At 43.7% G+C, this 12,572-nt stretch overlaps 1 protein-coding gene across 5 annotated transcripts in view; it reads right to left on the bottom strand.

The window, feature by feature from the left end:
• gpsm1b (G protein signaling modulator 1b) overlaps window positions 1-12,572 on the bottom strand; it is a 316,327-nt gene that overhangs the window by 153,934 nt on the left and 149,821 nt on the right. For all 5 annotated transcript variants that reach the window (XM_073052866.1, XM_073052864.1, XM_073052868.1 and 2 more), the window contains 2 exons: window positions 9,868-10,010; window positions 1,808-1,931 (listed from right to left, as the gene is read on the bottom strand). In XM_073052866.1, the coding sequence (XP_072908967.1) occupies window positions 1,808-1,931; window positions 9,868-10,010 (267 nt within the window). The remainder of the gene's footprint in view (window positions 1-1,807; window positions 1,932-9,867; window positions 10,011-12,572) is intronic.

The following is a 12,572-nucleotide window of genomic DNA, read 5'->3' as shown; positions in this document are numbered from 1 at the left end:
GGTCCTTTAACATCTGCCGGACGATGCTGAGGATGTTCCACGAGGCTATGGTGACCAGTGCTATCATGTTTGCTGTTTTGTGCTGGGGCAACAGGCTGAGGGTAGCAGACACCAACAGAATCAACAAACTCATTTGTTAAGGCCAGTGATGTGGGGGTGGAACTGGACTCTCTGATTGTGGTGTCTGAAAAGAGGATGCTGTCCAAGTTGCATGCCATCTTGGACAATGACTCCCATCCACTCCATAATGTACTGGTTAGGCACAGGAGTATATTCAGCCAGAGACTCATTCCACCGAGATGTAACACTGAGCGTCATAGGAAGTCATTCCTGCCTGTGGCCATCAAACTTTACAACTCCTCCCTCGGAGTGTCAAGACACCCTGAGCCAATAGGCTGGTCCTGGACTTATTTCCCTTGGCATGATTAACTTATTATTATTTATGGTTTTATATTGCTATATTTCTACACTATTCTTGGTTGTCGTGGCTGTAACGAAACCCAATTTCCCTCGGGATCAATAAAGTATGTCTTGTCTGTCTGTGTTAATATTTGTGCACTTTGTAGACATAAATGGCTCGTAGTGCATTCACCATCTGAAACTAATCCAAATATACAGACATAATTGCATCTCTTTTATCTGCAGCATTCTAACTACTGCTTCTTCTTCGGTTGTCCATTGGAATCTGATGACGACGTCCACTCTAACAGTGAGATCTTTGATGACTATACAGTCCTATCCTGGACCCACAAGCTCTATTGCAGATGGCACATGTATATGTGGTAGTGGTGATAGAGGTGGCAACCATGGCTGCATTTCTCCTGGCTCTCTTCTGCTGTTTTCTGGTTGTTCTTTCCATCTCCAGAATACGAACCCCGTCACTACACAGCTGTCGCCAAGTGTTACGGTCGGCAGCAACATCCTCCAGGTCCTCAGGTCTGATCTTGCATTTCCTTAAAGCATTCTTCATCTGATCCTTATAGCGTTTCTTCGGCCCTCCAGCTGACCGTCGACCATGATGTAGCTGGTCGTATAACACTCTTGCTGGGTAGCCGACATGGGGGCATCCTTATCATGTGCCCCAGCCACTGCACCTGACGGTGGGTGATCATGGGCTCTAACTACTAAGACTATACAATAAACATTTCTTGAGCTGGTCAGAGGCTCAAGTTGCTGTCTACGGAACAAGTCAGTTCTCAGCACAGTGGAAAAATTATACTTGATAACCTTCATCATTCATCTCATGTGCCAAGTCAACCATCTAACCAGCTTCACCTATCTATTAACTAGGACAGTTTATTAATCCCATGATGCTGGTCATTACAAACATCAACAAGTTTTCTGCATACGGTTCTTAGAGACATCTTGAAAATAGATTCAGACTTCTTGTTGAAAATGATGCTTATCTAAATTCTGCTGCATAAATTAATTTTATTCACCGTTAAAGTAATTGCTTGCATTTAAATCAATACTTTGCCTCAACGGTTTTCCCCGAGTTTCATCCCTGCTCCAGCTGATTATCTGACATATACCAGTAAACAGTGGCACAGAGATGCTGATAGGCACTCTGACAAAAACAAGTATTAGGCTCCTTCCGGTTCCCCAGTGGGTGACACACTAACAGAGCACCACAAGACAGTGGCTATTAGGCTTAGATAATTAGATGGTGGTGTACAAAAAATTCTTGCTACTGAAATCATCCTTTGAATATGATTTAAAGTTGGTGTGCAAATTTAAACATTCAACAATTTCACATCAGTATCTTATTTCAAATCATTACTGTGAAATGTGATGATAGGTCTTTTACCTCTTTGTGAAACTTGATGGCATCATGATAATTTCCTAACAGGTAATGTGTGTTGCCGAGGTTACCATAGGCTCGGCCTTGAGCTGCTCGATCACCTAATTCTTTGACAATTTTAAGATTCATCCTAAACGAGACAAGAAAAAGAATCAAAAACATTGTAAACCTAAAGTGAAACTGAAGAATCCTTCCTATTCAAAACGAGCACAAAATGACATTCATGGTCAAAAAAGACCAATACATTTGGGACTTAAAAACTCCAATATGAACCTTAAATGGATAATAATTATTGTCCAAATCTAGATTATGGCCTTCGGATTGATTCCAGGGGTATTAGTTTTGTTTTATATTGAATAACTTTAAGGCTCATGACTAGGGCTACACAAAATCCACACCAGCAAAAATAAACTATCCAATCAAATTAAAGTTCAATCTGATTTAATTAAGAGATTACACGTCTTTGAGAATTAACTTTGAATTTTATTAATTGGCAGGCAACAGTACTCAGATTGCATGGGTACTTGGTGAACACGTCTCGTTTCATCACTGTAGAACCTAGGATGAGATAACTACTGATGTGATTTGTTTGATGATCAATCATTGATGGTGATGGTCCAATCTGACATCCTATGGCCAGAGTCCAGGAAAGAAAGTAAGCGAAAGATGGGATAGCAGGAAGTGAAATAAAATACAGCACCAAGGAAATCAAGGGAAATGAAGATCTAAAAAAAACGGAACTTATTGAATGGCCAACACCTGCTGTAATTTCTTAAAAATATCAAAAGGAAATGGAGTCATAAGTGGATATGTGCAAGGAGGAGACTGATAAGAAGATGAGGGGAAAAAACTAAAAAAGGAAACAAAAAAGAAAAAATGGGAAAAGCAAATAGTGTGAGACAAAGAAAAATGAAGAAGCAATCTTTACAAAAAGCAACATGTTGGCTTCCTCCTCGCTTTGTAACGGATCAAAATATGGAACATAAGAGACAGCAGCAGAATTAGGCCATTCAACCCAATGATTCTGCTCCACCTTTTCATCATGGCTGGACCAACCCCATTCTCCTGTCTTCTCCCAGTAACCTTTCACAACCTGAGTAATCAAGAACCTATCAACCTTTGCCTTTGATATGCCCAATTACTTGGACTGCACAGCCACCTGTGACAATGAATTCAACAGATTTACCACCCTCTGGCGAAAGAAATTCCTCTTCATCTCTCTTCTAAATGGACATCCCTCTATTCTGAGTCTGTGCCCTCTGGTTTCAAGACTCCCCCACTATAGGAAACATCCTCTCCACATCCACTCCATCCAGGCCTTCCACTATTCAATAAGTTTCATTGGGGTCCCACCCACCATTCCTCTAAATTCCAGCAAGTACAAGCCCAAAGCCATCAAACGCTCCTCACGCAATAACCCTTCTTTCTCAAGAATCATTCTTGTGAACCTTCTCTGAATCATTTCCAATGTCTGCACATCCTTTCTTGGATAAAAACTGCTCACAATACCCCAAGTGAGACCTCACCAGTGCCTTATAAAGCCTCATCATTACATCCCTGCTCTTACCTTCTAGTCCTCTTGAAATGAATACAAACATTGTATTTGTCTTCCTCACCACTGACTCAAACTGCAAATTAACCTTTAGGGAATCCTGTACGAGGACTTCCAAGTCATTTAGCACCTCAGATTTTTGAATTTTCTGTCCATTTGTAAAATAGTTTCTGCTTTTGTTCCTTCTACCAAAGTGCATGATCATACATTTCCTGACTGCATTCCTGACACCTCTTTTGCCATTCTCCTAATCCATCTAATTCCTTCTGCAGCCCCTCTGCTTCCTCAACACTACTTGCCTTTCAACCTATTTTCATATAATCTGCAGACTTGGCTACAAAGCCATCAACTCTGGCATCCAAATCACTGACGTACAACATGAAACGAAGCGGACCCAACACTGACTCTTGCAAAACACCACTAGTCACTGGCAGCCAAATACAAAAAGCTCCCTTTATTCCAACTCTTAGCCTCCAGCCAATCAGCCAATCCTCTATCCATGTAATACCATGAAAAGCATCTTTCCTGTAATGCAATGGGCTCTTATCTTATTAAGCAACCTCATGTGTGGCACCTTGTCAAAAGCCTTCTGAAAATCCATCAATTCTCCTTTGTCTACACTGCTTGTTACTTCCTCAACGAATTTCAACAGATTTGTCAGGCAAGATTTTCCCTTGCGGAAACCATGTTGACTTTGGCCTATATTACCATGTGCCTCCAAGTACCCTGAGACCTCATCCTTCACAATCAACTCCAACATCTTTCCAACCACTGAGCTCTGGCTAACCGGCCTCCCTTCCTTCTTGAGGAGTAGAGCAACATTTGCAATTTTCCAGTCCTTCGGAACTATAATAGAATCTAGTGATTCTTTAACGATCATTACTAATGCCTCCACAATCTCCCTAGTCACCTCTTTCAGAACCCTGGGGTGCAGTCCATATGGTCAAGGTGACTTACCTACCTTCAGACCTTTCAGCTTCCCAAGCAGCTTCTCCCTAGTAATAACAATTGCACTCACTTCTGCCCCATGACACTTGAACTTCTGGCATACTGATGTGAAGACAGATGCAAAATATTGATTATGTTTGTCTGCCATTTCCTTGTTCCCCATTGCAACCATTGCAGTCCAATATCCACTTTCACCTCTCTTTTACTCTTCATATATTTGAAAAAAAACTTTCTGTATGCTTTTTTTATATTCTTGGCTAAGCTACCTTCATGTGTCATCTTTTTCCTCCTTAAGGCTTTTTAGTTGCCTTTTCTTGGTTTTTAAAAGCTTCTCAATTCTCTATCTTCTCACTAGTTCTGGCTATATTATATGCCCACTCCTTTGCTTTTATGTTGTTTTTGACTTCCCCTGTTGGCCACAGTTGCCTCACCCTCCCTCAGAATACTTCTTCTTTGGGATCTATCCTGCACTTTCCAAGTTGCCCCCAGAAAGTCCAGCCGTTGCTGTTCTGCCATCATCCCTGCCAGTGTACCCTTCCAATCAACTTTGCCAGCTCCACTCTCATGCCTCTGTAATTCCCTTTACTCTACTTTACTTTACTGTAATACTGATACATCTGACTTTAACTTCTCCCTCTCGCATTGGAAAATGAAGTCTATCGTATTACAATCACTGCCTCCTAAAGGCACCTTTACCTTGGGTTCCCTAATCAAATCCAGTTCATTCCATAACACCCAATCCCAAATAGCCCACCTAGCAGGCTCAATGAAAAGCTGCCATCTCATCGGCATTCCACAAATTCTCTCTCTGGGGATGATTTCGAAGAAGGGACTGAGTGTAGCGTAGCAAAATTTGCTGATGACACTAAACTTAGTGAAAAAGTAAATTGTACAGAGGATGTGGAGAGTCTGCAGAGGGATATAGATAGGTTAAGTGAGTGGGCCAAGGTCTGGCAGATGGAATACAATGTTGGTAAATGTGAGATCATTCACTTTGGAAGGAATAATAGAAGAGCAGATTATTTTTTAAATGGTGAAAGATTGCAGCATGCTGTTGTGCAGCGGGATTTGGGAGTGCTTGTTCATGAATTGCAAAAAGTTAGCTTGCAGGTTCAACAGGTTATTAAGAAGGCAAACGGAATGTTGGCCTTCATTGCTAGAGGGATTGAATTCAAGAGCAGGGAGGACATGCTGTAACTGTACAGGATACTGGTGAGGCCGCACCTGGAGTACTGTGTGTAGTTCTGGTCTCCATACTTGAGGAAGGATATACTGGCTTTGGAGGCAGTGCAGAGGAGGTTCACCAGGCTGATTCCAGGGATGAAGGGGTTAACCTATGAGGAGAGATTGAGTCGCCTGGGACTGTACTCTCTGCAGTTCAGAAGAATGAGAGGGGATATTATAGAAACATACAAAATTTTGAAAGGGATAGTTAAGATAGAAGCAGGAAAGTTGTTTCCATTGGTGGGTGAGACTAGAATGAGGGGATACTGCCTCAAGATTCTGGGGAGAAGATTTAAGATGGAGATGAGGAGAAACTGCTTTTCCCCAGAGAGTGGTGAATCTGTGGAATTCTCTGCCCAGGGAAGCAGTTGAGGCTTCCTCACTAAATATATTTAAGAGACAGTTAGATAGCTTTTTACATAGTAAGAGAATTAAGGGTTATGGGGAAAAGGCAGGTAGATGGAGCTGAGTTTACGGACCGATCAGCCATGATCTTATTGAATAGCAGGGCAGGCTCGATGGGCCGGATGGCCTACTCCTGCTCCTATTTCTTATGTTCAGCACCAATCTGATTTTCCCAATTCACTGGATTATCATAACATTGCCCTTTTGTCATGCCTTTTTTATCTCCCATTGTAATTTGTAGCCAGCATCCTGGCTACTGTTTGGAGGCCTGTATATGACTCTCATCAGGGTCTTTTCATCCTTGCAGTTTCTTAACTCTACCCACAAGGATTCTACAGAGAGTGGTGAATCTGTGAAATTCTCTGATCCTATACCACCTCTTTCTAAGGAATTGATTTCATTTTTTTACCGACACAGCAACTCCAGCCCCTGCTTAGCTGCCTGTGCTTTCGACACACCTTGGGTGTTAAACTCCCAACTATGATCTTACTTTTCAGCCCACACCACCATAACTACGAATATCTAACTGCACTACAAGATCATCTGCCGCATTCTGTATACTGTGTGCATTCAAATGCAACACCTTTTTTTTAAAATTTTGTTCCCATGTTACACTGCAACTCATCCTACTGACTGTAATTTTGCCCTAACATCTACTTATCCTTCCTGACAGTTGGTATCCAAAAATTGCACACAGAATCTACTTGTACACCAACTGCCCCATCCCCCTGGTTCCCATCCCTCTGCCAAACTATTTTAAACACTCTCCAACAGTTCCAGAAAATGTGCCCGCAAGGGTATTGGTCCCCCTTGGGTTCAGGTGTAAGCGGTCCCTTTCGTACAGGTCATACCTTCCCCAGAAGAGATCCCAATGAACCAGAAATCTCAAGCCCTGCCCCCTGCACCAGTTCCTCAGAAACGCATTCATCTGCCACATTCTTACCCTTACTGTTATGTGGCACAGGCAGCAATCCAGAGATCACTACCCTGAAGGTCCTGCTTTTCAGCTTTCTACCCAACACCCTAAATTCTCTCTTCAGGACCTTCTCCATTTTCCTACCTGCGCCATTGGTACCAATTTGTACCAAGACTTCTGGCTGCTCAACCTCCACCTTGAGAATGCAGTGGACCCAATCCAAGACATCCCTGACCCTAGCACCTAGAACAAAATACCACACAGGTTTTTCTTTCACATCCACAGAGTCTTGTATCCACTCCTCTAACCATGGAATCCCCCAGCACTACTGTAGTCCTCTTCTCTCCCTTTCCGTTCTGGGTCACAGAGCCAGAATCAGTGTTGGAGATCCGGTCAATGTGACTTCTCCCGGTAGGTCATCCACTTAACAGTATCCAAAACGGTCTACTTATTGTTGAGGAGAGTGGCCACAGGGGTACTCTGCACTGGCGACTTCTTTTATTTTCCTCTCCTGACAGTCAACCAGGTACCTGTCTCTTGCAACTTAGGAGCGACTGCCTCCCAGTAGCTCCTATCTATCGCATCCTCAGTTTCCCATATGAGGTGAGGGTCATCAAGCTGCAGCTCCAATTCTTTAACACATTCTCAGAGGAGATGCAGGTCAGTACATCTGGTGCAGATGTGGTTATCTGGGAGGCTGGAGATCTCTCAGAATTTCCACATCTCACACAAAGAATACAACACAGCCCCTGGAGCTAATCTCACAGCACTAATTATGCAGTAACAGATGAAGAATGAAGAAGACACTTACCTCACCCAAGCCTGTTCCCGTCCAAGTCAGTTTAGCCAAAGCCTCCCCACTCTAACACTGGTCCACTCGCTTAATGGCTGCACCACTTGTCCCTATCTTATTTTTATTTGACCTTAATATTGACTCACAATTTGACTGGACCGCTGGATAAAAACAAAAGCCAATGTACATCACTTTTTAAATATTTTGCCCCAACCTGTGTAGCCTCCTCTCTCAATTCTATAGGGCCATTGGAAAAAGCCAAAAGCTCATGAAGTAAATTCTCAAATGCTACGATTTAGTTATCACCTTGTAGAGTTGGTCCTGATTTTTCTTTCCTTATGGTAAAATTTTACACAAATATATATTTCTAAATGTGCCTGGTGATATTTGAATAGGTTCTTGGAGCAGCAGTTTATCCAATTGTTTTCTCTAGCTGTTAATGTTTTCCCTTGCAACTTTTTGTCTTGTAGCTTTGTGTTAACCCTGACAAAGCGAGAAAGAAATTCTATGTCCCGATTCACTGGCATGCTCTGGCATTCCTTCAGTTCTCGGAATTGACAATTATCACCCAGCAACAAGAGGGTGAAAGAAAATGAATGCGAGTAATAAGTGAGTTTGGAGCTGTGAGAGACATGAGAAAAAGCAAATGCCTTCAAATGCCTCCATAGCCTTGGGATGACTAATTACAGCAAGATGTTAAGTGAATTCTTCTGAAGTGCAGTTGCACAAAATGCCTGTCTGAATAATCTGTTTTCTAAAATATAGCTCATTATTCTATTGAAGTCTAAAATTTTGACTGTTTCCACATGCTTCCAAACATCAGTCTAAAATAAAATAAAAACCACACACACACACACAAACAAACAAACAAAAAATGCTGGAGGAACTCAACAGGCCAGGCAGCATCTATGGAAAAGATGTTTGAACATACTGAAGCTTCCCAAAGTATTCATGAGAGATATATACAAGAAAATTTGGCACCATGTTACTGAAAGAGGCATTCAAAACAGCCGACCAAAACCTGTAGCAAAGAGAGGAGAGAATTCCTGAGTTGCAGGCACTGCTGGCTGAAGGCACTGCCAAAGGTGAAGCAATTCAAAATAGGGATAAAGGCGAAGCTAGAACGTCAGGAGTACAGATGTGACAAAGGGCTTCCACAACTGGAGAAGAATAAAGAGGTGGAGCAGGATGTGGTTATGGTGGAACTGAAAACTCAGGAGAATTTTTAAATTCACTGAACAGAGAGAGATGTAACTCAGTGGGTAAAGGTATGACAAGCAATCAGAACTTGAAGCAAATATGGATCCTGAAACATGGATTATGGTGTGCCAGCTGAAGTGGGTGTCTCAAATCAACATGTTTTTCCACTTAATTCCCCATGAAAGGCTCTTAGGTCAACTTGCATGCATTCTGGGTCAACCTTGGGAATAGCTGAGTGATAGTAAAGGAAACATAGATTTCATAGAAATACATGCAAGGGGCTGGAGGAACTCAGCAAGTCAGGCAGCATCTATTGAGAGAAATAATAAGTCAATATTTCGGGTTGAGACCTTTCATCTGGACTGGAAAGGAAGGGGGAAGAAACCAAGATAAGAAGGTGAAGAAAGGGGGAAGTGTTCAGGCTGGAAGATGATAGGTGAAGCCAGGTGAAGAGGAAGGTAGGTGAAGCCTGAGAGGGAAGTTACCCCTTCCTTTCCAGTTCTGATGAAGTGTCTTGGCCCGGAGCATCAACTCTTTATTCATCACCATTGAAACTGCCTGACCTACTGAGTTCCCCCAGCATTTTGTGTGTGTTCCTCTGGATTTCCAGCAGCTGCAGAACCTCTTCTGTTTGACATTCCATAGATTTGTAATGTATTGAGATAGTGAAGGGGGTGAGAACTGGTGCTGGATTCCGAGGAGAGGAGCATCCTGGTATGCTTTTGGGACAATTTACTTTACCCAGTTTACTTGAAGTGACAAACTGTTGGGGCTCACTTCACTGAACTGTGCATAGGTAGATGATGTATAATGACATCTGCAATGAATGCATTTATTGCATTGCCAATATAACTAAGATACTTTTACATAAACAGGGTAAAGCACAACAATCCATGAAGGACCTTTAAAGTGAGGAGTGCAGTAAAATGCTGCACATGCTACATGTGTAGTCAGAACACATTTTGGACAACAGTCTCAATTCCTGCTAATTCTTCTCAAGGACTTAATTTGCAAATTGCATTACTCACTCATAGTATTCGGTGGCCTTCTCTAAAGTTTCCTTCACTTCACTGGGTAGGTCTCCAGATTCCTGGGCAGCGAGCCAGGACAGCTGCTTCCCTTTGGCGTGAAAAATATTTCCAATATTGTACTGTGCTCGTGCTTCACTGACCTGGGAAATGGAGAGAAAAGAGAAAATATTGGTTGAGAACCCTTTCTTTAAAAAAAAAGTAAAAAAAAGTTTACAGAAGGAAGAAACATATTTCCAGTTATGGCTGCAGGCAAAAGAACAGATTGTAGTGTCAAATGGAGAGGGAGAGGGGGAGAGAGAGAAAGAGGGGGGAGAGGGAGGGGGAGAGGGAGGGGAGAGAGGGAGGGGAGAGAGGGAGGGGAGAGAGGGAGGGGAGAGAGGGAGGGGGAGAGGGAGGGGGAGAGGGAGGGGGAGAGGGAGGGGGAGAGGGAGGGGGAGAGGGAGGGGGAGAGGGAGGGGGAGAGGGAGGGGGAGAGGGAGGGGAGGGAGGGAGAGAGAGGGGGAGAGGGAGGGGAGGGAGGGAGAGAGAGAGGGAGGGGGAGAGGGAGGGGAGGGAGGGAGGGGAGGGAGGGAGAGAGAGAGGGAGAGAGCGAGAGAGAGAGATGTTTTGTTTTATTACTGAACTACTTCCAAAGGGGTAGTCATAAATACCTTCCAGGAACACCTTCAAGACATTAAAAAAAAATCAAAAAAGACATGTTAATATCCCTTGTGCCAATGGGTCCTGAGCACTTGCTCGAGACTGCCTTGACGTTGGTTGTGGCTCAGGGTTAACACACAAGGGTTTTCAAATGGGCACCCTCCTTCCGCAATGTTTTAAGGGGTAGCCCACTACATCTCTGGAGGGCCGAATGATGATTTCTGGAGTCCCAAAGTCACCCCTTGTTGTGTCTTCCCACTCTCGAAGCCCAAAAGAGGTCTTTTCAGTGACTGCTTCATGCCGCTGCCTCTGATGGTTTACCGTAGAGTCTGACCATGGATCCCTGGCTCCCCTTCAGCAATCTGAAGGTGGATGTGGCTATAAATCCCTTGCAACACACTTACTTAGGACAAACTTTGGTTTTCCAGCCTCGTCACTAAGCTTCAGCTGCTAGATCTGTATAGTGTAGCCTCTTGTGCTCAAATGCTTCAGCCACTAAATCCTCCCACAGGAGTGCGAGTTTCACAATGCAGATGATCTGTAATGAATTGGTCCAGAGAACCAAGTCTGGCCTAAGGTTGGTGGTAGCAATTTCCAGTGGAAAGGCAAGTTGTTTATTGACATCCATCAGCATTTTCCAGTCACAGGCCATGTTCATCTGTCCTGTTTCAGGCTTAGGAGGGAGATTAGTTGGTCTTTTCCTTCCTTCCCAGACGAATGCTGTTGGTGTCACAGCGTTAGTCGTTCTAGGGGACAAGCAGTTTGTTGCTACTCTCTTGGTCTCGATTGCCGCTGCCAGACTCTTTAAAACCTGGTTGTGACGCCACGTGTATTTGCCTTGCGTGAGGTTGGTTTTGCAGCTTGCCAGGATAAGCTTGAGGGAATCAGGTACAGGGAACAAGTTGGGTGCTCACTGAACCACTAGTGGAGGTCTTTTTGTGAGGGAACCACATCATAGACATAGAAACATAGAAAAATTACAGCACAATACAGGTCTTTCGGCCCACAATGCTGCACTGAACATGTACTTACTTTAGAAATTACCTAGGGTTAACCATAGCCCTCTATTTTTCTAAGCTCCATGTACCTATCCAGGAGACTCTTAAAAGACCCTATCGTATCCGCCTCCACCACCATCGCTGGCAGCCCATTCCACGTACTCTCCGCTCTCTGAGTAGAAAACTTACACTTTCAAGCACCTTAAAACTGTGCCCTCTTTGTGCTAGCCATTTCAACCCTGGGAAAAAGCCTCTAACTATCCACAAATCAATGGCTCCCATCATCTTATACACCTACGTAGTTCTGATGAGAAAGCCAAGTCTGTCTTCCCATATACCTTTCCAGCTGATTTTCCTGCTCTCAATGCTTTCCCACTGCATGCAGTGCCCCTGCTTAGCCAGGGAGACAGCCTTTGCACTTCTGTCTGACTCTTCTTGTCGCCACATTTCCTCGACAACCATCTTCCTTCGGTCTGGAATCGTGGCCTTGTGTCAGGGGTCCACTTGCCGCCCTGTTGGACTTACCCCATAATGTTTCTGTGCCTAAGGGCTGCTGCTGCTTGCTGCACCGCATCAACTGTGGTCCATTTCCACCCAGTTGATAAGGTCCGTGCAGTGTTACTGATGGTCTTGTCCTGAGAGTCTTTCAATGTCATCTGTAGATGCATCTTGGAACACTTGAATTCCTGTGTAAGGCCAGTGAAAGGTAGTTCATGGATTCCTTTACCATAGAGACTGATGTTACTGATACACCTGGGAACACTGAGTCACTTCTTTACAAACAACGTGATGGTTCACTCAAGCTTCTTCACGGTTGTTAGTGGGACCTCATAGACAGTGAGTGGCCACATCACTGGGGTAGGAGTTCAAACTGTAGGCACCAGAGCTTCTGTTTTCCAGGCAGCATGGTCTTGTTGATGTTATCCAGGTCATTGGCAACGTGTTGCTTTATTTAGTTGCCACACCTGCTCTTTGTCTGTGAGGCTGGCATTGTACCATCTACCAGGCTCTTGACAGGCTGTTCAGACACTGTTGGAATTGGGTCATCACAGATGAAGAACTTCA

Source organism: Hemitrygon akajei, chromosome 7, assembly GCF_048418815.1.
Source record: "Hemitrygon akajei chromosome 7, sHemAka1.3, whole genome shotgun sequence".
Classification (NCBI taxonomy): Eukaryota; Metazoa; Chordata; class Chondrichthyes; order Myliobatiformes; family Dasyatidae; genus Hemitrygon; species Hemitrygon akajei.
Note: the sequence above shows the minus strand (reverse complement) of the source record. Positions and strands in the feature narration are given on the sequence as shown.